This window comes from Manis javanica, chromosome 12 (genome assembly GCF_040802235.1).
Source record: "Manis javanica isolate MJ-LG chromosome 12, MJ_LKY, whole genome shotgun sequence".
In the NCBI taxonomy this organism is placed as follows: Eukaryota; Metazoa; Chordata; class Mammalia; order Pholidota; family Manidae; genus Manis; species Manis javanica.
In genome coordinates, this window is record NC_133167.1 from 28,919,876 (window position 1) to 28,945,390 (window position 25,515).

General features: G+C 36.5%; 1 protein-coding gene across 10 annotated transcripts in view; it reads right to left on the reverse strand.

The window, feature by feature from the left end:
* The window catches only part of PARD3B (par-3 family cell polarity regulator beta), a 1,156,296-nt gene that overhangs the window by 415,174 nt on the left and 715,607 nt on the right, over positions 1-25,515 (reverse strand). For all 10 annotated transcript variants that reach the window (XM_037009251.2, XM_037009249.2, XM_073218305.1 and 7 more), the window contains 5 exons: positions 23,180-23,266; positions 17,527-17,652; positions 15,085-15,443; positions 12,572-12,711; positions 11,337-11,465 (listed from right to left, as the gene is read on the reverse strand). In XM_037009251.2, the coding sequence (XP_036865146.2) occupies positions 11,337-11,465; positions 12,572-12,711; positions 15,085-15,443; positions 17,527-17,652; positions 23,180-23,266 (841 nt within the window). The remainder of the gene's footprint in view (positions 1-11,336; positions 11,466-12,571; positions 12,712-15,084; positions 15,444-17,526; positions 17,653-23,179; positions 23,267-25,515) is intronic.

Sequence of the window (25,515 nt, forward strand, 5' to 3'; positions counted from 1 at the left end):
TTTACTTTGATAACAGCTGGAAAAGTTAGCCACAATCAATTAAGGCAGTACTTCTCTCCTTAATCTTTAAATATCCTTTACAAAATAAAGGTATTTCCTTAACTTACACCAAACATATCTTAACTAATGCACTGATCACAGGCAGAGAGGTAATTAAGCAAACAAAGGTCATCCCCTGAGTTTTGTGACCACTTTCTTATCCAGCTGCTCCATATCAACAGCTGGCAGGAATTATTGGAAACATTTGGCAAACTGGATAAGAAGTATAGAGTCTGTGGTTGGTCACAATGTTACTTCTTCTGAGCTGTTGAAACATGTTTATTAAGAAAATTCTTCTTTTTTTCTACCTTCCAGAAGCCTAAACATGACCACAGTGGCCACTAAAACATATGTCTTGTGTCATGAGAGTATGGCCAAATCTCATAGCCCTTCATCCTTAATGTTGCAAGAGAACAGAAGCTTCTTTTAGCATAAACACTCCACCTTCCAATCTCCAACAAAACCAGCCTTGTCATAAAAGCCATTAAGTATTTTCATTTTGACACCTGGAGGCCATACAACCAGGCAAAACGGCCAAGCACTTCCTCCATCTGTTTTAATAATGCTGAACCAGAGCATTTATCATTGTCTATTTTATCAAGACTAGATTTTGCTGACAAGGGTTCAGTAAAATTCTTTCAGGTATAAGTACTTCTCAGGGAGTAGCAAATGACTAGCAATCCCCGGCCTTAAGGCTTACTGAATGCATTAAAAAAACTGGCAAAAGATGAAGGACCTCATCTGTCAGTACACAGCATGAGCAAGATGGTACGATGCTTACCTGAGTCAGGTGGGAGTCTTACTTAGAAAATATTTCTGATTTTGACAATGTACATTTTGATAAGTGACAATATCTCTGTGCCTCATATTCCTTGTCTTTAAAATGAGAGAGTTGGGGACAACTAAGTATAGCTGCTTTGTGATAGTACATGAGGATCACTCTCTTGGCAGCTTTGAAGTCTTTGACATCAATTCAACCATAGCAGAATGGGGGATGGTAAAGTATGGTTCACATAAGGGGCCAATGGTGCATATCTTACCCTACATCATCCCACGTTAGGGATAAAGGGGAAGAGAAGGGAAACAGGTGTAAGTCCAAACAAAACCCCAATAGTCCAATCTTTTAAGCTGTCCTAAAAGTATCTCTGATTGGTATGTGTTTCAATCTACAAGTTACAAGGTAGTGTGTAACACATCTTGAGAACAATCAAATTGGGTGTGGAAATTTTAAAGCACAATCCAGTTGGGCCTGAAAGAGTCAAGTACAATCGAGTTTGCCTAAATGAATCAAGTGTAATTGAGGTGAGCAACTGGATTGTGCTCAGCACTGGCTCTTTGCCAAAATGAGGGGGCATGTGGCCAAAGACACACCACTCATCTGGGTTTGAAATTTTCACAGAATATTTTTCACAGAGAAAGGAATTGTTTGCATAATAGAAAGATAAAGTTGAAGATTTGATTACTCAAGCTAGTCAATTATAATCACTAAATTATCCTAGGGACCCTATGGTCTTCAGAAAAAACAAAACACTATTCCAAAGGTTCTCAACGTTGAATAAGCATCAGAACTATCTGGAAGGCTTATTAAAACACATCTTTAGAGCTTCTGATTCCTCCGGTCTGGAGGTAGCCTGAGATGTTGCATGTGTAACAAGTTCTCAAGTAATGCTACATTGCTAATCTGAGACTACACCTTGACAGCCATTGTTCTAAGAGTTCTAGGCAAGATTGAAGCATTTAAAAAATGCTTTAAAATACTTTGAGTATTTTAAAAATACTCCAATATTTAAAAATATTAGGTAGTGATACCCATTGCTTGTATATGTCTTTACAAATAAACTGTACCTAGGTTATGCAAATGTCTTCAATGTCATTTAAGCTGCCTAAATCGTCATTTCCTTTCAATACTAACTTTCCCTAACCTCACTGTCATGTAGAGCTGAAGAGATTGCTAATGCTCGGAAATCTGAGGAACTCTCTGTATATTTTAAAAATTTGGTTTAAAATAATTGTAGCAGGATGGATAATGCATTAGATACAGATTAGATATAGAGTAAGGGTAACAGCTCCTTTAGCAATGCCTTTTCCAGCTTTCTAGGTCATCTGCTTTAATAATGTACAGCTTTCATTTATACAGTCAACGAACATTTATTGAGTATACAGTGTGCACGAGGCACAGGCAGTAACAGTAGGACGTAACATTAGTAGACACTCTGTGTTAGCATCTGTGCTCAGCGAGTTCTCACAACCCTACAAGGCAAGCGCTGTGACTATCCTCCCTTGACAAATGAGGAAACTGAGGCACAGAGAAGTTGAGTACAACTGCAAAGCAGGGGTTCACTTTCAGGCCACATGACTCCCTGGGCTCTTAATTGCTATTTCTCTACAGCTCTTAACGTCTAATGGAGAAATTTTAACCATGTGTGATTCAGGGTCGGGTAAGGGATTTCCTGAATCTGAATAAAAACTAAGTGTAGCTTTTGAACCCAGGCCTGGGGGTTGGAGGAAGTGACCTGTAAGTCAGTATCTCACCGGCTTGTGAGGTGAAAGGGAAGGGAGGGGGAATCCTAGGCCGAGCAAATGTCTGGCGAGTAGAAGGCACTGGTAACATTGTAAACCAGTGAGAAGAGTTGGGAAAGCTAGAAAGTGGGGAGAAGGAAAAAAATGCTGATGCTTGGAATTGGTGGGGCTTGGAATCCATGAAAGGAAGAAAATTTTAGGACACAATAATTATTTTCTCCTCTAAACCAGCCTGTGGATGGATATATATGTATTGTGGTTACTCTTCTCCCTCTCCCTCCCTTCACACCCACCCTCCCCAGTCCCTTTCCCTTTGGTAACTGTTAGTCCATTCTTGTGAGTCTGCTGAGGTTTTGTTCCTTCAGTTTTTGCTTTGTTGCTATGCTCCACAAATGAGTGCCATCATTTGGTACTTGTCTTTCTCTGCCTGGCTTATTTCACTGAGCATGATACCCTCCAGCTCCATCCATGTTGTTGCAAATGGTAGGATTCGTTTTCTTCTTATGGCTGAATAATATTCCATCGTGTATATGTACCACATCTTCTTTATCCATTCATCTACTGATGGACACTTAGGCTGCTTCCATATCTTGGCTGCTGTAAATAGTGCTGTAAATAGTGGAGCGTACATTTTTTTGAATCAGGGATCTTGTTTTCTTTGGGTAAATTCCTAGGAGGGGAATTCCTGAGTCAAATGATATTTCTATTTTGAGTTTTTTGAGGAAACTCCATATTGCTTTCCACAGTGGTTGAACTAATTTACATTCCCACCAACAATGTAGGAAGGTTCCCCTTTCTCCATATCCTCGTCAGCATTTGTTGTTGTTTGTCTTTTCGATGCTGGCCATCCTTACTGGTGTGAGGTGATATCTCATTGTGGTCTTAATTTGCATTTCCCTGATGATTACTGATGTGGAGCATCTTTTCATGTGTCTGTTGGCCATCTAAATTTCTTTTTTGGATAATTGTCTGTTCAGATTCTCTGCCCATTTTTCAATTGGTTTATTTGCTTTTTGGGTGTTGAGGTGTGTGAGCTCTTTACATATTTTAGGTGTTAACCCCTTATCAGATAAGTCATTTATGAATATATTCTCTCATACTGTAGGATGCCTTTTTGTTCTACAGATGGTGTCCTTTGCTGTACAGAAGCTTTTTAGTTTGATGTAATCCCATTTGTTCATTTTGCTATTGTTTCCCTGGCCCCAGGAGATGTATTAGGAAAAAGTTGCTCATGTTTATATTCAAGAGATTTATGCCTAGAGTTTTATGGTTTCATGACTTACATTCAAGTCTTTGATCCATTTTGAACTTACTTTTGTGTATGGAGTTAGACAGTAATCCAGTTTCATTCTCTTACATGTAGCTGTGCAGTTTTGCCAACACCAGTTGTTGAAAAGGCTGTCATTTTTCCATTGTATATCCATGGCTCCTTTATTGTATGTTAATTGGCTATATATGTGTGGGTTTATATCTGGGCTCTCTATTCTGTTCCATTGACCTATGGGTCTGTTTTAGTGCCAGTACTAAATTACTTTGATTACTGTTGCTTTGTAGTAGAGTTTGAAGTCGGGGAGCATAATCCCCCCAGCTTTATTCTTCCTTCTCAGGATTGCTTTGGCTATTCGGGGTCTTTTGTGGTTCCATATGAATTTTAGAACCATTTGTTCGAGTCCGTTGAAGAATGCTGTTGGTATTTTGATAGGGATTGCATTGAATGTGTAGATTGCTTTAGGCCAGATGGCCATTTTGACAATATTAATTCTTCCTATCCATGAGTATGGGATGTATTTCCATTTATTGGTATCTTCTTTGATTTCTCTCATGAGTGTATTATAGTTGTCAGGGTACAGATCTTTCACCTCCTTGGCTAGCTTTATTCCTAGGCATTTCATTCTTTTTAGTGCACTTGTAAATGGAACTGTTTTCTCTTTCTGTTAGTTCATCTTTAGTATATAGGAATGCAACAGATTTCTGTGTATTAATTTTGTATCCTGCAACTTTGCTGAATTCAGTTATTAGTTCTAGTAGTTTTGGGGTGGTTTCTTTAGGGTTTTTATGTACAATATCATGTCATCTGCAAACAGGGACAGTTTGACTTCTTCTTTACCAATCTGGATACCTTTTATTTATTTGTGTTGTCTGATGATTTCCATGGCTAGGCTCTCCAGTATTATGTTGAATAAAATTGGTGAGAATGGGCATCCCTGTTTTGTTCATCATCTTAGAGGAAAAACTTTCAGCTTTTCACTGTTAAGTATGATGTTGGGTGTGGGTTTGTTGTATATTATGTTATACTTATTAATATTTATGAGGTACTTGCCCTCTATACCCATTTGGTTGAGAGTTTTACCATGAATGGATGTTGAATTTTTTTGAATGCTTTTTCAGCATCTGTGGAGATCATCATGTGGTTTTTGTCCTTCTTTTTGTTGATGTGGTATATAATGTTGATAGATTTTTGAATATTGTACCATCCTTGCATCCCTGTAATAAATCCCACTTGATCATGATGGATGATCTTTTTGATGTGTTTTTGAATTTGGTTTGCTAATATTTTGTTGAGTATTTTTGCATCTATGTTCATCAGGGATATTGGTGTGTAATATTTTTTGTGTGTGGTGTTTTGGTATTAGAGTGATGCTGGCCTCACAGAATGAGTTTGGAAGTATCCCCCCCTCTTGTACTTTTTTGGAAAACTTTAAGGAGAATGGGTATTAGGTCTTCTATAAATGTCTGATAAAATTCAGCAGTGAAGGCATCTGGTACAGGGGTTTTGTTCTTAGGTAGTTTTTTGATTACCAATTCAATTTCATTGCTGGTAATTGGTCTGTTCAGATTTTCTCTTTGTTCCCAGGTCAGTCTTAGAAGGTTGTATTTTTCTAGAAAATTGTCCATTTCTTCTATGTTATCCAATTTGTTAGCATATAATTTTTCACAGTATTCTCTATTAATTCTTTGTATTTCTGTGGTGTCTGTAGTGATTTTTCCTTTCTCATTTCTCATACTGTTCATATGTGTACGCTCTCTTTTTTTCTTGATAAGTCTCAGCCTGTAGATATTTAATGCTATCCCTAGACATCTAAATTCAAACAACTGGCATTATTGATACTCCTCACTCCCTCACCCTGATATCCATCAAGTGCCAAAACCAAAGTTTTCTACCTCCATATCTCTTCCCTTTCCCAATGGGTGGGGAACCCTAACTTGTACACTTATTATGTCTCATTCAGATGAGCAATGATGATAGCAGTAACAAGCAGCATTTGCTGAATCCCATACTATGTGCTCCATTCTAAGTAATTTACATGCATCTCACTGAATGCTAACAGTCTCTTAGGTAGACAATATTGACACCCATGTTAGGGATGAAGAATGGGGATTTGGGGGAGTTACCTAATTATGACAATCAGCCAATCCATGGTAGATCCAGGGCTCAACCCAGATCTAACAGATCCCATATCCCAAAGCTCCTAACTATTAAATTTTAGTGAAATACAGTAAGCTCCTAGCAGGTGTCCTAACGTCCCTTTTCTCCTAATTTATTCCAAACAACAGTACTTCTCATGTTAGCTCTTTGCTCAACAATCTGTCAAGTTGGTCTGCCTATTGTCTCCTCAATGTATTTTGTATTTTCCAATCTCTGAGTATTTGAAGATGCTATTTTCTTCACTGTTCTAGCTGTCCATTTTGAAATCCTACAGAATCAGTAAGACCCAACTAGTTAAATTCAAGAAAACCTTAAGGTTTTCTTGTTCTCCAACTCTGAATCCCCATAACACTTAACTGCATTCTTCTTTTCTTCATTGGCTAGAACCTCTTTGAGGATAGGTAGATATCTCATTCATCTTCTGAATTCAGGTTGTACAGCCTTGACTGGGATTAAATACATATTGGTTGAATGGGAATGCACTAAGAAGAAAATGGAAATTATTGTAGGGAAAAGCAGAAATGAAGACTGTATCTTAGCAAGGACTATATCTTAAGTCACTAGAATGGTTTTACTTGGAGAATCATAAAATATGGCAATGCATTTTCATTTTTGCATAATTATTTAAATTTGAAAATATAACTCTTGTGTTTGGGTTTAGGTAGAAAAGTCATTTTGAAATAATCCTTCAATTTCTGCTACTTATCCACAAGTAACTGCTATAATATTCATTCTTCCTTAAGTACCTTGGTTAATTTAGCATGGAATCATTTGAATCTAATAGCTGAAGGGGGAATAAAATAATATACCAGTTAAATGAAGTTCATCTAAGATTTCCAACCAAAATTCTTGCATGATTTATAATGTTAAACAATTTGACATGTAAAGGTGTGTATTTTTCACTTCATAGGAAGATAAACAGTGAAGCAGTTGGAACCACATTTCATTTGCTAAGGTAGTCACAGGTACAGGAAAAATATGGTAGTGTTGGTGTACACAAAGCTCAGCAACTATTAAGGGCATCTTCATACATGTGTGTGTCATTTTTTTTCCTCAGAAAAAGCAATATTCTTAAGTGAAGGGAAAATCAGCATGACAAACATGGCCAACTTCTGGATCTCAATCATGCCAGGCAGGTACAACTTGCTTGCTTGAAATACAGTTAATCCCACTTGCAGAGGCCAGCATTTAATAGCAGGCAACTTGGCAGGTAGAAATTATAAATACATTCAAAATTTTCTCAGCTTGTTATACCCACCAGGGGTTGCTGTGATTTTCAGGATAATTTAAAGATAAGGCAGCAGGTCAGAATATGAAACATTAACGGAGTTAACAAAAAAGTGGCAGAACATTCCTTTTTCCACAATAAACGAAAGAAGACATATGCATACACACACATGCATAGCAAATAACACAGTTTCTCTCTTTCTCTGAAGCTCTTTAAAAAGTTAAGGCATGAGATAAATAGAAAACCTTCAGTTTTTCTGGAAATTTCCTAAATAGAAAGACAGCTTTATCTGACACTTTGCATAGGAAAAGATAATTTTTTAGGTATCAGGGATAGAAAAGAACTTGCAGACCATGTCTCTAGAATAGACCAAACAAACCAATTAAGTAGCACAGTTTGTATTTCAAGTGGAGATGCTGACACAATAGCTTCCTCTTCTGATTCTATCACCAATACAAATCTCAAAGTCCTTTTTACAGAAATGTTCCTTATGTGAGCACCTCTTTAATAAACTCTTACCCAGTCAGGGGGTGAGAATACCAAAGGATTTTCCAGACTGGGATTCTGGAAAGATCATCTTTGAAGCATACTTCCTTTGGTCAAGATACTAGAAAGAGCTAGCTAGTTGTGATGCTATTACATCAGTTCTATTTGCTATTTATTACATTTGATTTTTTAACCCAGATGGCCACATATAGAAGGAAGGTTGACTAAAATGTGCTGCTAAATTTGTGATGCTAACCAATTGTTCAAGAAGAAGAATATGGATCAGCAAATTTAAGAATTCAGCACAGTTCTCTTATGTGGCTGCTCAGGAGAAATGACCAGGAAATGTATACTAAGGCCTTTGGAATGACAGACGGTTACATCCGAGAGACCATCCTGTACTGGGACTTCCTGTATAATTGCTGACCGCGGACTCTCTCACTGTAAGTTTTAATATTTTCCAAGAAGCTAATGATAATGAGGAAGTAAGGAAGACTTAACTGTCAGAAAATAGGCAGAGCACTGCTGTTAAGAGGGTACAGAGCTCATAAAAGAGCAGGGCTTCAGCAAAAGGAGAAGACAGTTTCTCAGAACAGGAAAATAATAAACACAGTTTGTTTTCTTCCAAGGAGATAGAAGAAGACAAAAGCAGGAAGTGCTGGTTTTCCTTTATCCTGCCAGATTTTCAGTAGGAAGTCAAGTGTGTGCATCAATCACCCTAAGGGAGAAGAGGACAAAGTGATACCATCTTCAATTTTTTGAAAGACAAATACAGAGATGGATAACATAGCATACTCTTCGTCATCCTGCTCTTTCAAATGGATCAGGGCATGCCACACTAAGAAGTAATCGCACTAAGTAGTACCAAACATGACTGCTCCTTAAACTTCCTATATGGCCCTTGCTCCTTAGCACTCGAGGCAGGCATTTGGGTTGGAAAAGAATATTATTTCATAGTTCTCCAAAACAAAGTTTCTGGGTCCACATTACTAGGTGTCTGTATGTTTCAAGTACTCTTGCTTTGCTGTGATTACAAAGAATATTCCACCTATTTAGATAGTTAGATGTCAATTAAATATTTTTTAGAGTCTAGACCATTTGCCGGAGAATTTTAGGAGAATGGATCCTAACCACATGACTTCCAAATTTTGTATAAAACTAAAAGCAATGAAGACAAATAATTTATTTGCATTCATAATCTCACAGTTGCACAATTAATTTAATATGCTCCTGGGTGGGCTCATTTTCTGGGATAGAAATCAAATTTTGTTAAATTCTATTAAATGACAGTGAAATAATACATACAGGCTGCCTGACTTTTGTCTGGTTGGTTATAAAATTTCTGTTTGTGGTTCAGTGCTTTGGATACTAGAATATATTTAAAAACAAAAAACAAAAAACAATCAATGCTCAAAGTAGTGGTTAGTTCCAGGCAACCCTGAATAAATCTACTTGCCCCATAAAGTGTCTAAAGTATGTATTATATTTCTGTTGTACCACTTCTGGTTTCTTACTAAGTGGTAATGTAATAGGAGAAATAGTTATAGTGAACATATATTGAGAACTTACAGTTAGTAAGAAACGATGCTACTTGCTTTGCATGTCTTCTCTTTTAATCCTGACAACAATCTAACACTACAGATGAGGAAACTGGAATGATTCTGTGAGCTGCTCTAGATCACACATTAAATGGTGAATACAGAAGCTGAGTACAGGGTATTGAATCCCAAAGATGAAACTAACCTAGGCTTCTTGTTTCTGCTCAATATGGTACCAGGAACAGGGTGCTCACCCACTCTGGACCTGTTTTCTCAATTGCAAAATTAGAGTTGGCCTTCACTGATTCTTTCAGCTCCCTTTCCTCTGAAAGTTCTATTACATTCAATAACTTCCACTTGTAACTGTCTTTGGTCGAGAATGAATTCAGAGTTCCAAAGTGGGATAAGATTGACAACCCATTCCCCCCCCCACTGGGTTGGGGAAGAGCTTCTAGGAAGATATTAGCCATGAAATTGGGAAACTGGGAGACATATGAGCAAGGGGTATAAGGAACTACTAGATGGGAAGCTAAGGGCTCCCCAAGTGAGGGTTTGAGTTCTCAGTTGGAGCTCTGTCTGTAGGCCCTTTGGCAAGTGTAGGGGCAGGCTGGGATGCTTCTCTTTCTATGCAGGGTTTACTCCTTCCAGGACCATAGTTCAAAACAATATGCACTCAAAACTTCTCTCCTTATTCTCCTATCCCTGAAAAAGTACAAGATCCCCCCCTGAGGTTTTCTGAGTTTTTACCTCCAACAGTCAAAGAATTGGACAAGAAGTGAAAGGATTTTCTTCGATTTATATATACATGCTGCCTCCTTTTTAATTGTTTCTTCTCACTTTGACCCATGCAGAGAAAGACCAAGGTCTTTGGATAAATTAAAGATTGAAGGAAGACTGCATCTGTATGTTAGAGAAAACAGAGCCACACTCCAAGTTTCTGTAGAATTTCTCTCTAGGAAAAAGAAGGAGCTTCAGAGAAGAGGTGAGACAGAAATTCAGGTTTCTGCCTTCCACAATGGCTGGGTAAGGAGGAGTCAAGCAGGGCAAAGGCAGCGGGATTGTGATCTTTATGGCTTACACCACTCATTCTCCTTCCCTTCCCTATTTCACTGAAGATCTTCCCAATGCACAAAATAGGGCAAGGGGAAAAATGGATGAGATGATGTGAAAGAGAACAAAAGATGAAAAGGGAACTCCATGCCACAGAAACACAGAGGGAAGGGGTCCACGGGTCAGTACTGAGGAGCACGGATGTATGAGAGGTGACTCGGGGAGGCTGTATATTCAAACATGAACAGAAACATATGTAACAGAATATCAGGCTCAGCGTAGATATCTTAATAGTTAAAACAGTCTTATCACCTTATCAATGAGACAGTTTTTGCTACAGCATCTTTGACAGATGGTGGGCAGGCTCTGTTTCAATATCCTAAATTTCTTGTAATATTGCATCTAACTACTGGTTTTGATATAAGCTTAATGAGGGCAAGAAATGAGTCTTAACCATTTTTGCATTCCCAGAACCTTCAATTTAGTGCACAGCAAATACTCAGTAAATTGTTTGTTGCATTAATACATAAGTAAATATATGATTATAAATGATCTGAGGAAAGAAATTAAGTCTACTTTTTAATCTATACAATAGCCCTTTACATATTTGATCACAATTATCATGTGTCCCACCCTTTCTCTTTTTCAAGCTAACTATATGCAATTTTCTCAACTAACCCCTACTGTTCTGATGGTACCTCTGAGAACCTGTCCTGTCACCTATTTGTGCCTTTGTCATTTCTTATATAAAGGAGAGGAAAAATGGGGGAGTATTTCAAAGTATTTTTATCACAACTATTATTCTTTGTTATTAGGTATAAAAGTTCTTTGGATTTTCTATAGCTTTCTTAAATGAGTATTTCAATAATAAAATAAATAATATGTGTTCATTTAAAAAAAGGGAGAAAATTAAAATCTCTCATTATCTCACCAATCTGGGTGTCTCTCCTTCCAGTTTTTTTTTTTCTTTTAAGATTTTTATTGTGATTTGATCATATTGCACATATCATGCACTGAAAATTCAGCAAGACTATAATCTGAACATTACCAGTTCTCGGGGAAGAAAATTTCCTTCTTGACGGGCGATGACCAGCGATGCTGTCTCTCCCTGCCTGGTGCTCCTCAGCATGGCCACAAGCTCTTCCTGAGTACAGCCAGTGACATCTCTGCCATTTACCTAACGAATGCAATCATACAAACGACCATAATTACAACACTTGCCATATCCTACATTGGACTGTTTTGAAAGTAAATAGTGAATGGGCTCCTGTGATCAATGAAGCTCTGGAAAATGAAGACTGAACACATGGAACCAAACAAACCATGTTTAAAATACCAGTAATATACTGACCATCATTCTTATGGTGCTAGACAGTCTCAGTCAGCAATTTGTACAAGCAGTTTCTCCTAAGATGTCACATTCTTATGAGGAGGAAATCAAACTGACAGTAGAGATTGATTCCTTAAATAGGAAAGTAGTGGATTTCAAAGGCCTAACTAGCCCAACTTTCTGCCTCATACAAAAAGCAAAAATGGATCATAATCACAAGGCAGATTTCTCTGGAAATAAGAGTCTTTTGTTATGATTTTTATAGTGTTCTCCATGTTTAGAAAATTACTTTCACCACGTTATCATAGATTATCGGGAATTCTAATTGGAGCTATATGAGTCATTTGGTACATCTTCTTTCATGGTGTAGAACTACATGAAATCTAGGGTTGCTTTCATGTCATGAGGAAGTCAAATGGAACCAGCCAGTTTCCATGAAGATGGTTTCTTAAAAGGTAAGTTGACAATATATATTTAGCCAAGAAGATGATGCCATAAAACAAAACTAAATGGGACAAAGAAAAGCCTATTGTTTGGGACAGTTCCAAATACTTCTCTATAGGCATAGATCAACCTGAGACAAACTGGCCCATTCTTGTGAGAAGTTTAAAGAAACAGTTACTGGAACTTGGGTATAACATTGAAATTCTTAGCTCTAATTGAATATATGAAGAATTTTTGGATTTCATCAAAATTCCCCAGGGACTCTCAGAGGTAAAAGTAAGAAAGAGAAGATAGGGGAAAGTTTTCAGTATTACCTGTCCCCATATCACTGACCTTAGTGGAGACTTACAAAGTTAGGCTGCTCATTACCTAGTTTTATAATTAAAGTCCTTATCTTGTCTATAAGGAATAATTTTCAACATGTTCTATTTAAAATATATTAATATATTTCTATTTATTTATTTAAACACCAAGGAATATTTTATTACTGATATTAATTCCATTCTTACCTCCAAAATTCTGTCCCCTGATTGCAGGCGGCCATCTTTTATTGCTGCGCCCTTTGGTAAGATGTTTTTTACGAAAATGGGACCAGGACCATGTATGGAAGAGTCTCTGGTAACAACAGTGAAACCAAGTCCTTCAGGGCCTAGTGTGTAAGACCAGGAAAATGCATGGTCAGCTGAAGCCGGAGTAATAGTATATTTAATCTTCCAGTAAAATTGACTACTGTAGAGTAAGTAAAATGTTTACATTCCAGAAAATATTTTAAACATGCTTAATTTGATCTGGTTGCAAATACAGACTACAGTTCCTGACAGGCCTTGATGGTATCAGAGTGAATTCAGGGTCCAATGCAGATGTGTTAACACTTTTATTCATTAAGGTCCTAGAAGAAATGCCATGCACTCAAGAGGTTGATTTTTCAACAATGTAAGAAGCAAATGACCAACTGGCATGAGTTTTGCCAGGCTCTCCCATCAACTGCCCAACCTGGGGCTCCCCCCTCCCTGTGTCTGGATCCCTGTGTGTTGCATCCCACTATCCCACCACTCACTCTTGCTGATCTGGTCCCATTCTCTTGAACTCCCATCTCTCTGAGTTTGTATTTTTTTCACTCAATCTGCTCAGATTTCTCTACCCTAAAGAATCCTTGCTTCAGTCTTACTGCTTTTTCAATCTTTTTCTGTCACCAACGACTTACCCACCACATCCAGTAATTCTCCCCATTCTGATCTTCCCTTCTCTAGCTTTGATATATCTCACCAATCTTGAAGTTAATTCCCCACCTTGGTTTTCATATCTTTATTTTCTGATCATTTTCTTAGCTCTACAATCACATCAGGTCTGTCATGTTCTCGTTCTTACCCACTATTCTCTCAGATACACAAAGATCTGACCTAGACTCTCTGCTTTTGCCAGCTCTGAGCTCCATCTACCATCTCCCTATAGATTGACCCTAAGTCTATTTGGCCCTGATCTCTCTGGTGTCAGCTTCCTAAATATTACCATGCAGACACTTTCACCAGCATTTCAAACTTCACTATGAACCCCTTTCTCCAATTCAGATAATGGCTTTTTCAAATACACTCATATACTAAAAAATCCTAATTACTAGTAATGACATCTCCATTTTTACCAGCCACACTGGCTGAAAAATCTCAGGAGAAACTGCAATTCCTCTCTCTTCTCTCTTACACCTTATCAGCTGCAGATGCATATATATATTACATTTAAACAGGTGCAATATACCCTTTACTGATCCTTTGCTGTCTGGTCTCTTCCTCAGAGTATCTTTTTTGCTGTCACAGTAATCCTCCCAAAGTATGACTTTATCATATGCTTTATTTCTGCATTCAAGGCTTTCTGATTGATTTTTAGAGTTACATTCTGTGTCTGATTTTTCTATCCTCAAAGCACTCAACCCCAAATGTGATACACAGCTGGATAATTTGTATGAAAACACAACTGATGAATTTATATAAAGAGCCTAATTGGTAAGCATACTGGAGTATTTGTGCCTCCCAGCCAACACATTTTCTTCCAAGTATAGAATTCTTATAAGGGGAACAAATTTTGACCACAGGATCTTTCAGAATAATCTCTTTGTATTACTTAAAGGTACATGTAACTTGATACTTTTGATATACATTAATAAGTATTCTGAAACTATCTTGTGATCATTAAATTATCTATTAATTTAAATAAGAATCTAATTCAAATTCAAAATTAAGAATCTTAATTCAAACAAGAGATCCTGGTTTCTTTTCAACTGAGTCTTGAAAATTAACTCAGATTGCAGAAAACTACAGTAGGGGAAGAGTTTATCTAGAGAAATTTACAAAATAAACAAAAGCACAGAGGTGCATGAATGCTTACGTGTATGTATAATATCATATAAATATGAATGCATGCACATGATCTACATGATCTGGTCTCACTGATCAGGGCTTGAAATGCATAGAAATGTTGAAAAGATGAAGAAAGAAAAGATTATATATGCTTTTGAAATGAAGCATGTTTTGAAAAATTGTTTGCAATTCTGAATTAGTGAAACTGATAATCATCAGATATTTGCTTTCTGACGAGTAAACTTTCTGCTTGCATAAACCTATCTTAGAGGACCTGAAACAATATATTGCCTTTTTGGACTTGGTCTAAAAGATACTTCAAGAAACACTAACCTTGCTCAAAACAGGGACAACTGGATTTTAATGCCTATGCAGCATTCACTTGTGCTACAATATCACTATCTGTTTCTACCAGTTTTGCAATGATTCTTTCCATTTTCCAACATGTCTTTCAAATTTTCTTGTTTCAAATTATCTACCCTCTCCAGGAGAAAAGGATAAGAAAGTACTATAATTTCATGAAATTTAAGTTACCTACATATACACTTAAATCTATTCTCTGATGCAATTAAATGAAGAGAGAATTAACGAAATTAGTCTTAATGCATTTCTCTTAAGGAGTTTTACATGTTACAATAATAGAATGCTATTAAACATCACTTAATAATTACCTTTCTTTAGGTCAATCTTAATTTTCTTTGCATTTTTCTTGCTCCCAAACCCCATGAGAGGGGAAAGTGAGGGAGAGGATGGCTTTCTACCCAGTCTCGGTACTCGGGGGCTCTTGCTTTGTTGCAGGGAAGTGGATGCATCTTCTTCAGGACTGCTTATTCCTGTGAGATTTGTGGTCTTAATTCCTGATTTTCCATGGACAGGAGGTGGTGGTTTTGTTCTCAAAATGCCATCATTGTTACCAAAAATGTTAAGAGGTCCAATGACTGATTTTTCATACTGTTCACGGTTTTGGGGTAGAAGCACGTGGAGGAGAACACTTGGAGATTTCATTGCCTGACGAAAGACATCTTGAGCCCTTGAAAAAGAGTTAGTAACTTGTAACAATATTGCTTTGTAGGACGCCCTCCAAAGCTCCACACATGATGACAGTAGGAGAGGCACAGCAGCGTAAGAATAGGAGATGCGAGCACTAACTACTATCAGTATGATTTTGCTAACTAAATACTAGTTACCACTTATGACTTGCTCACCAGATACCCCTGCACTGGGCTACACATGCATTTTTTAGATGCATAATTCTCCCACTTAATCTTCTTAACAACCTTCTTAGTTAATCTCATTTAATCTCAGAGAAGTATAATTAGCTCTCATTTTGCAAAATGAGGGCATTGAGAATAAGAGATTTAAGTTATTTGTCCAAAGACCCACAACTTTTAACTGTTTCTAATGGAAATCCATCAAGAGGTGATTACTGAAGTACATATAAAAGCAAGCTTTAATTTTAGATGGAAAAAAATGATTCCACATTATTGACCAGATTATCAATTAGTTTCCTTTTAGGATTTTGTTATAAAGTACAGATCTTCTCTAACATGGGTTGTGTTCCTGAAGTTCCATTTTGGCACAAATATTTCCTCATGGAGACATCTGTTAGGTGCACTGGCCGTGCCGAACGTCACAGTGGATTGTCAATCCAGCATGCACCCTCCCCATTATCCTATTATAGAGCACATCTATTTGCTTCACATTTTTTTCCTAAGTATTGTGTGTTCTTCCTCAAGTTTCATACTACTTTTCCTCTCCTATTTCCCATGTCCCCTGATGCCTTATGACTAGGTACAACAACTACCTTTCCCAGCCTTTCTTGCCAATGATATGTAAGAGAAGTTTAAAGGAAAGCTGGCTCATCTGGGAGGCAGAAACTTTTTTCTTCTTCTATTTCTCTTTCCTATTTCTTGAGAGTCAGAAGTGATCAACTCTGGGCTGCCACCTCCAAACTTACTTGTTCTTAGGAAAAGAAGTAATCTTGTTTAACTCACCTTTATTTTAAGTCTCTGTTACTCAGCCATACCAAGTAACAATTAATAAAAATTTCAACTGCTACTTGAGCCCCAGTCCCTTACTGAAGTACTTAATTCCCCAAGTTGTTAGGAGAAGGGGGAGAAGATTTCACAGAGGCAGCTCAACTCTTCTGGTCATTTCCTTGGCTAGGAGTCAGTTTCTACTACATACTAACTCCATACTGAATTTTTATGAGCTTCAGATTCCACCTGTACAGAATAGGCATGCCTTGCATGCCTAATTAAATCCTTATAAAAGGCACAGTGATATAAAAAATAGTATCATTATTAATAATTATATTATCTATTATTCAATATTTTAAGAAATACACGTTTAAGGATTTATTTCTTTCCACACTTAAGCAGCTAGTGCCCACTGCCCCCTCCCACCCACAACCGCTTACCTCCTCCACCGCCAAACATACAGTATTAGCAACTAATGACCACAGAGAAGATCTATCATGAATTGTTTTGGTCAGAAACAAGAGCGGCTGATGCTCATTACTAAGGAGTATTAATTAGTATTTATTTCCTTGCTCCCAAATCCCACTGCAATGCTAACATACATTTTGTATATATCAGACTGCTACATATCTAATTCTAATGCAGGAACCTATCCCCATAAAATTTTTGCATGCAGAGAGACGGTTTCTTTTAGGATAATATTTTAATTTTTTTCATTTGTTTCTATTATTCCGTGAGTCCTCACAGACATCTCTCACAGATATTTAGTTTGGGTTAGACTGCCGACACAAAGTTAACTAATAAGCTAAACTAACAATCTGTGAAGAGTCATTAAATACTAGTCTAACTGACCCATAGCCCAATAAAAACAAACACATCTCCCGCTGTTCCAGAAAGACAACCAGGTAGGAAGCCCCGCTCTGTGGTTCATCATTCTTAGGGCTGTCAGGAACATGTGCAGGCCACCTTTGAGTATGCTAAAACATAGGATGCATTTGAAAATGGATGTCCTGGGGTCATTCAAAGGGAATGACCAGAAATCCTACCTACAGTTTTGATTATACTGAGCTTGGTAATTATTATAAACTCTCCATGGATCAATAAAGTAAATAAAAACAATGAAAAAATGCTTACTGAGCAAAGGTTTTGTCTACGAGGTCCACATTGTTGATTTTTACAATACACTCATTTTCATGAAATAGTCCTTCCCGCTTGGACCTGCTGTTTTCTTCAATGCCACGAATGAAGAGTCCTAGAATTCTAAAGGCAAAATTTAGGTTGACATAGAATTACTGAATAATAATATGCTAATTATTTCTCTACTAGCAACTATTCAGAAAAAAGTATTGATTTCTATTTATGAAAGAAATAATGCTTTACATTCAGGCAACTGTTATTTATATCCTTAGTAAAAAAAAGTCACTAATAGAGAAAAAGCTCATCAAGACAAATAAACATAAACCCCAACCCAAAGTATATTAGTCTATGATTCCATTTCTTAGGCTTGCAGTGTACTTAGAAAAGGCCAGTGCAGCTCAGTGGAGGTGAGGATGCAAAGGACTGCGGTTTGGAGGACATCACAGGCGACTGTTGTAAGTATGTACGAGTCAATGCCAAGGCAACAATGTTTGGTGGTAGGAGAGGAACAGATATCCCCTGTAATCTTTTGTAGTTTTACTACTTTTCCAGTAATTTGCATTTTAAGAAGCAAACATTTAAGCACAGATAATATTACTCAGTTTAGAAGGCAGTTCAGTCCCATTTTCAGTGCCACTGAATCAAGTACGTGTTGAGCGTTTTCTATGTGCGCAGGATGGAGTGGTATGAGACAAGGCTGTGGGACCAGGACAACTGGTCAGTACAGGCTTGGAGTACATTAGAAGTTAACAAAACCAAACAGAAAAACTGGAGACATCAATAGACTAGAGTCTTCACAGAAGGATCTAGGGAGAAAGCCGGACATAAACTGGGTCAGAAGAATGAGTACGATTGGGACAGGAGAGAAAGAATATGTGGGTAGGGAGGATGCGCCATGTGTGTGCAGGCTGGGTTTGTGTGAGGAGATGATGGACTTAATCTGACAAGGTTGGAGTTACACACCCACCTCTCACTGTTTCTGAGCAAGACAATGACATGAGGAAGACAGGGCTTTGGGAAGAGTTGTCTGAAATTTCAACCAGGAAGAATCTGGATTCAGAGAGGTTACCTGGAGCTGGCACTTTGTGGCTGTGGCTTAGAGGCAGGAGGGGAGTGGTTGGAAAAAAAGGGAAGGGGAAAGAGAACTACAGCAATAAAAATAAAGAATTAAACTTTATATGTGTGTGTGTGCACTATTCGATCACATACTGGCAGTATCCAAACTGAAAATGAAAAGAAATCAAATGTGTATAGTTTATCTATTTCTCATTTGCAGATTGTCCTCCTTGTGGCAGTCAGGGTCCTCCTACCTGTGTCCTAGAGTAAGAAAGACAGATGGGTCTTCCACGAGGAATCTGCTCGGTGTGGAGATTTAAGATACCAGGGAAGCCTTGTATCTTAAAAATACGAATTTTCATTTCAGATCCTTTATCAGGGAGTAGCTTTGGCCCCTTCTGTCTTCCTCATCCTCTTGTTTTTCTGTTTGGTTATTCTCTAGTATAGGGGCCTTGTGTGCTATTACATAGTCTCTTTGTATTAAATCTGAAATCTAAATAAACTATGAGCACAGTTTATAGGTGAATAATAGGGTCAGCATGGAGAAAGGGCAGTCTCTAACGGAAGTGGAGAAGAAAACCACCTTTCTGTTTGGGGCAGCCACAAGGTGGGACATCTGCCTTCAGGGTCCCAGTTCACTTAATGAGCTCAGTTCATCTCAAGACAGTGAGAATCACATGCAGTAATATTTAGGTCTTTACTTCAAAAGGGTTAAATGAATACAGTGTGCTGAGGAGATAGAACAGCAAAGAATCACACCACTATTGAAGGGATGGCGCAGGGACTTAGCTGCAAGTGTGTGGGAGTTGTGACACAGCATTTCCTAGCTCTAGGAGGTTAGTAAATTAATTATATTCTGTGTGGAAGACAAAGGGGTCCAGAGCTACTCTCTGATAAAGGATCTGAGATTCCAATTAATGTTTTTAAGATACTAGGCTTACCTTCATTTTATAACATAATATTAAAAATTGAACTATTTGACATGCCAAAAAAAAAAAAGAAAAGAAAAGAAATAAAATAGTGTTTCTTTCCTAAATTAAACAACTCTCTAATAGTTCACATTTTGGGTTTTTGTTATGGTGGATTCACAATAACATGATCCATTAGGAGGCTCACATGTGGTTATAAACTAGTTTATGTAAGTGATATTTTTTTAACAAGCATTCAAGTCTTCCTTTAATTTAATTCAGTACATCATCAGTCATGTAATGTTACTCCCTAGGATTTAATTTCACATTTTGGGAGATGAATTAATTCCTTCAGGCCACTAGGTTGCAATTTAGCTAGCATATTACAGCTGCAATATGCTATGTGAACCTCACTGATCTAAATAACTTAACTTTCCATGAAAAATTTATTGACAGAATAAGCCCAACTGTAAAACCCATGTGTCAGAGGTAATTCTGGTAAAATGTAAAACTGACTGATTTTATTAGTTTGGTCCCTGGCAAAAAAATTCTCCTGCCTTCTCTATTCCATGGAAGGGATGGATTCCTGCCAGTTTGATTTCATCCAGACCAGTATGAGAAGGCTGAGAAAAGGATCTCTCATCATTTATCTTCTTTGCTCCAAGCTAGTGGCCTATAGTAGCTGTCTCGTTTGGGACCAAAACGCTCAGGGCTTAGAAATTAGTGCTGCTGAGGAGTTTTGAGAGACGAGCCAGTTAATTTGCATTATTGAGCAGCAATAAAGATGGCTGAAATCCGCAGTCTCACAAAATAAGAGGGGTAACAATTGCTTTTTGCTCTTGTAAAAATCATTTAGGCACTAACCCACCCTCTCTTTGCCCCATTCCATTCTCCCCACTGTCTCACAGGGCCTCAGCTACTCTACTAGGTGAGCATTTTTATCTCAACATCTCTTAGACATGTCTTATACTATCTTTATGTACTGAAAAACAATTAGATTTCCCATTTTAAATTCTAAAACAAGGCCATATTTTTAAAAAATGAATGAAATTAAGCTGCTTTTTATTTGCAGGGACTCTGCTTTTCTGTATATTTATATTTGTCTTATTTTTACTGTGCAAGCCAATGGCTCTCCACATATACAGTAGGCTACACTATCCGATGAATCCACTGAGGCCTCATCTAGTACAGCAGTCATTATAATGTGCTCAGGGTTTTCTAAGATTAGATCTCTTATTCAACAGGTGTGGAAGTATTTTTTCTAATAAAGAAAAGAAATTGGAGGCAAAGCCAATTACAGTAGTCTTAAGTAAATAATTAAATGTGAATTCTAATTTAAAATAATTATGCAAACCAATAAATGGAAGGAAATTATGAACTAAGTATACTGTTATGACCTTAACCCTCTGCTCCCTCTCCCTGCCCTGTGCTCACACAGCAAAACCACATGGCATTATGAAGGCAGACACTTGTCTGACATGCTCTATATGCAGTTACATCTAGACACATGGGTTGAGTTAAGTATGCTGTTTCAGCCTGTACTCATTACTTCTTAACTTTTATTGGCGCATGTCTCCACTTCCATATTATTTTTTTATGTTTTCTTTAATTAAATTTCCTTTCTATAATACTAGTGGACAGCAAAAAAACCCACAAACATATATATATGTGTATATATATATATATATATATACATATATATAACTATTTCACCAAGTTACTGAATAGTTGACCATGAACTTATAAAAGTTCATTTCTGAACGAAGCTCTTCTGTTTTAACCAAAATAATAACAATACTGATAATTTGCATGTTCATATGTTGTGTGTTTTTACAAGGAGCATTGATGTTTTTAATGTCATTTAATCCAACAAACTTGACGTCAATTTGGTATTCACAGAGGCAAGTTTAGGGGACTTGCTCAAGGTTATAAAAAAGAGAACACTGAGCTTCAAATCCAGTTGTTCTGAATGTAAGTCCAACATTTTTTATTCTATAGACGTTATGCTAGAAATCGGACCCAGGAAGGAGAAGGAAGGAAATCAATAAATTTGACTGTGTTTGCTTCATCTAAAGTGAGAGAAGGTGATTTCTGGTCTACAGGGTCAACCTGTGCTCCAAACTATTGAAAATGAAGTACGGTGACTGTCACATTGTATATTTCTTCATGTTTTGGAAATTGGGATGATCGTGTGTTCTATTCCAGCTTCATTAAGCTAAAGGACCTGGTAATTTAACCATTCTGCTATTTCACAAAGCTCTGTCACTATGCTTCTGCCAAAAGCCATTAGAATTTCTCATGACAACTGGGTAAACACTGTCTATCAAAAACAACCTCAGCTTGTCCTGTGCCATAACCCATAACATTTATAAACATGCTTATTAACACATACAGGAAATGAGACAATAAGAGCCACTAGCTTTTCAGTTCATTTCTTTTTAGGGGACATTCATTCCAGCAAGAGCTTGGCATTAGATGTTATTTGCAAAAAAAAGGTGATGACTTCGCAATTATAGGTAGCAGATGGCTACCTGCTGAAAATGATGCCAACCAAAATATCATGACTAAATCTGCTCTTCCCACTATGTGGCAGACTGAATTGAATAAATATGCAGAGACAGTAAATTAATACTACATAACCTTTGGGAAAATTTTTGTTCTAGAAAGATCAATGGAATGAGTAGGGAGATCTGGATTTTGCATGACCTTGAGAAAATCCACTGACTTTTCTGGTCTTTGATGTCCTAAGCTAAAATAAGGTGTGTTTTGCCTTTTCAAGATGCATTTAAAAAAATAAACATAGCAAATTAATTAAAGTTATGTCCTATGAGTGAGAAACTGATTTTCATTTAAGAAAAGCCCTTTCTTTCAGAGAGCCCTTCTCAATATCAATCTAGTGCTAAAGGAAGACATCTTATTGAAAAGTGACATAATATCTAATACTGGTTTTATAAGGTTGTTATAATAGTACTAAAATGAACTCTTAGGCAGACATTTTAATTTCCATCAGTAGAGCACGTTTTATATCTAATTAGGTAGACATAAATTTCAAGAAATGCTGACACAATCTAAATTACCATTTGCCCATGTGGATTTAGCAATTTAACGTCTTTAAAATTTCAAAAGGATGTCGTATTCTATTTTAATTGATTACATATAATTTCAGAAAAAAATAGCATGATGGCCTTTTGTTACTATAGTTAAACTCATCAAATCATATACAAGCTTCTGATAGAGCTACTTATCTACTTATAACGTGAGAATATTTATGATTCCAAGTTTTATATACCTGAGGAATATCAGGAAACATCAGTTTTGAATTACTGTATTCACTTGTTGAAGTGTATTTGGAACATTAAAAAATCCCACTGCAATATTCATTTAACAATATGTTCAAACTTTTCCCAAGTATTCCATTTACTATGTATCACTGATAAGAATACTTTAAGAAAGTACTTAATTGTAAATGCAGAAACTGTGATTTTTTTCTTTTTCACTGCATTCTAGAAATAAATCGTTTGATTTTGTGTCTAACACATAGGTGGCCAACAGAAGGCTATCCTGAGGTGTCCATCTGAATTAACAGAAATGTACATTTAGTCCTCCTCTCAAAAATGTTTGGGAAAAATGAGCTTGAGTCAAGTTTTCCAATAGCATGAGCTTTTGAAAGAGGAAAAACATCTCACCTTCCACTCAGAGATGAAAAGAACGGCACTACATGTATTCCCAAGGGGCCTCCTTCCCCAGAAATCTCCACTGTTCTTGTCATATCACTGGGGCATAAAAAAATAAGAGTACAGATGAGTCTCTGCTGAAAAAAACAGATGAGGCACATTTAAAAAAAAAAACCTCAGGATTATATCAACTACTATAAATTCAACAGCAGAAAGAAATCAAAGGACTACATGATTTGCTGGTATGTTCAGAAGATGCAGGGAATAAAATGTTTAAAAGACTATCTGATTTCTTATACTTTTCCTGGAAGAGGAACAAATGGAAATGACTATCACCAAAAATAACTTCCTCCTTAACTTAATCTGCATAAATCAACATATTTAAAGGATGTACACAGAAATGAAATTTCTTGCCATTGAGACACACTTGAAAATTACTGTACAGAGGACAGAATACATGGAATTAAGCATATCCAAGCTTAAGAATAAAGTAGGCTTTTTCCCTCCCAGCAAAGAGGAAAAGTATAAAGTAAAATACATATTTGTTAGAAAAAGCACAGGATTAAATTTTACAATCGTGAAGGCACAGTTGGTAATACATATGGGCATGTTCAAAGCATTATAAATCAAAACTTGTTTGTCTTACCGTAAGTCATCAGTTATATTCAATGGAACAATTCTAAATTTTCACCTCCTAATTTTTTTTTTTTTTAGAGGTAGAAAAGAAGCTGCAAAGCCTGGAGAAAATGTATTACAGAAGAAATAGAAAGTCTGACCTGCCTAACCTACTCCAGATTACAGAAAGGCTGAGCTACAAACATGTATGGACAGTGTGTATGACTGAAATGTACAAGACACTGGGAGCTTCTGAGTAATAAAGAGTGGAACTAATAAATTTTTATAAAGATGAAAAATAACCATGGGCAATTATTGGCTCCCTTAATTCCAGAGAGAAAAAATAAAATTTCCAGAGGAAAAATGATACAGTTGAAGCAAATAGCCCTGTTATGGAAATCATAAGCAGGTCTTTATTGTTTCTTATTTACATGAAAATGACCTGAAACTAGATGTCAAATTAAGAGCTACAGCTGCTACAAATGCTTTTCTGCTCCAACTTGAAAATGGTGAAACTTTGACTTCTTGCTGGAAAGTTGAGAACAGCATTAAGAAAGCACAATGCCTGATGAATTCACTCTGCATGAAGTATTCTCTAGATTATCAGCAATCTAAAATAAATACATTAAATATATTCTCATCAGTGGATTAGGCTTATTTTTAATGTGTTTTCAATACAAAGCTATTATCATTAATAACTATAAAAAAGAGCATGTCGGTTTCTAACATTTGTGGAATATGATGGAATTTGAAATCTGATAATACATTTCTAATGAGTTTTGCTCAGATATTGCTGATATATTTAAAACTTGTTCAGTCAAGCAGGTTATATCAGAAGCCTGGAATACAAGTTAGAAACAAAACAAATCTTAAAGTGACAACATCGGATAAGAGAGATTATTATTGATACTTTCTGTGTGAGAATATAGGCATTATATAACACATATGTGAAATACTCTTTGTAGGTATGCATTATAAATCCTGAATATAAAATGTCTGGTGGGTAGAGAAAGTTGTATTGCTTTTAACGGACCACAAAGTGATCATTTTTATATAATAACAAACTTATAGTACATTCGTAGGTATGTGAGGAAGACTGAATCCAAAGCAGTCACACTCTTAAGATTACGGTATTATTTCAAAGACTTTCAAAACAGAAACTAAAATCTTCTTTAACCACAGAAACTTTTTATTATCTCTACCTTGTAATATATTTTTATTGTTTTGCACTTAGAGCATAACACAAATCTTTCTTAATAAACGTATTATGTATCCACATGCTGACAGTGTTCATATTATATAGAGGCTTTGGAATATAAATGTTTAGTCTAATGCAGACTTTAAGATTTTAGCAGAAGAATTTTTGGAGTGGTTTTATTGATTCTCCTTTTTTTTTTTTGGTCTGTTTTGCCTATACCTCTTTATCCCACTCAAAACCCTTCCTGTAGAACATAATAAAGCCTATGTATCAGACTGATACCTACTCTTTAGTAAATCAGTCCTGTATTTTTATATTCACTTAATAAGGTAGTTCATAATTTGTTAAAGTAAGCAATCTCGTTTCAAAATACTGACACTTTTTTGGGAGGTGGAATTTTAAGGTTCCTTTCTACTCTATAAGATTCCATTTTTTTCAGTATTTCAGAATAAACTTTTATGCTATCTTTATATATGATAATCAGAATTCCTTAGCTAGGGTATTTTACAAATGTTATTTATATAAACAAAACTAT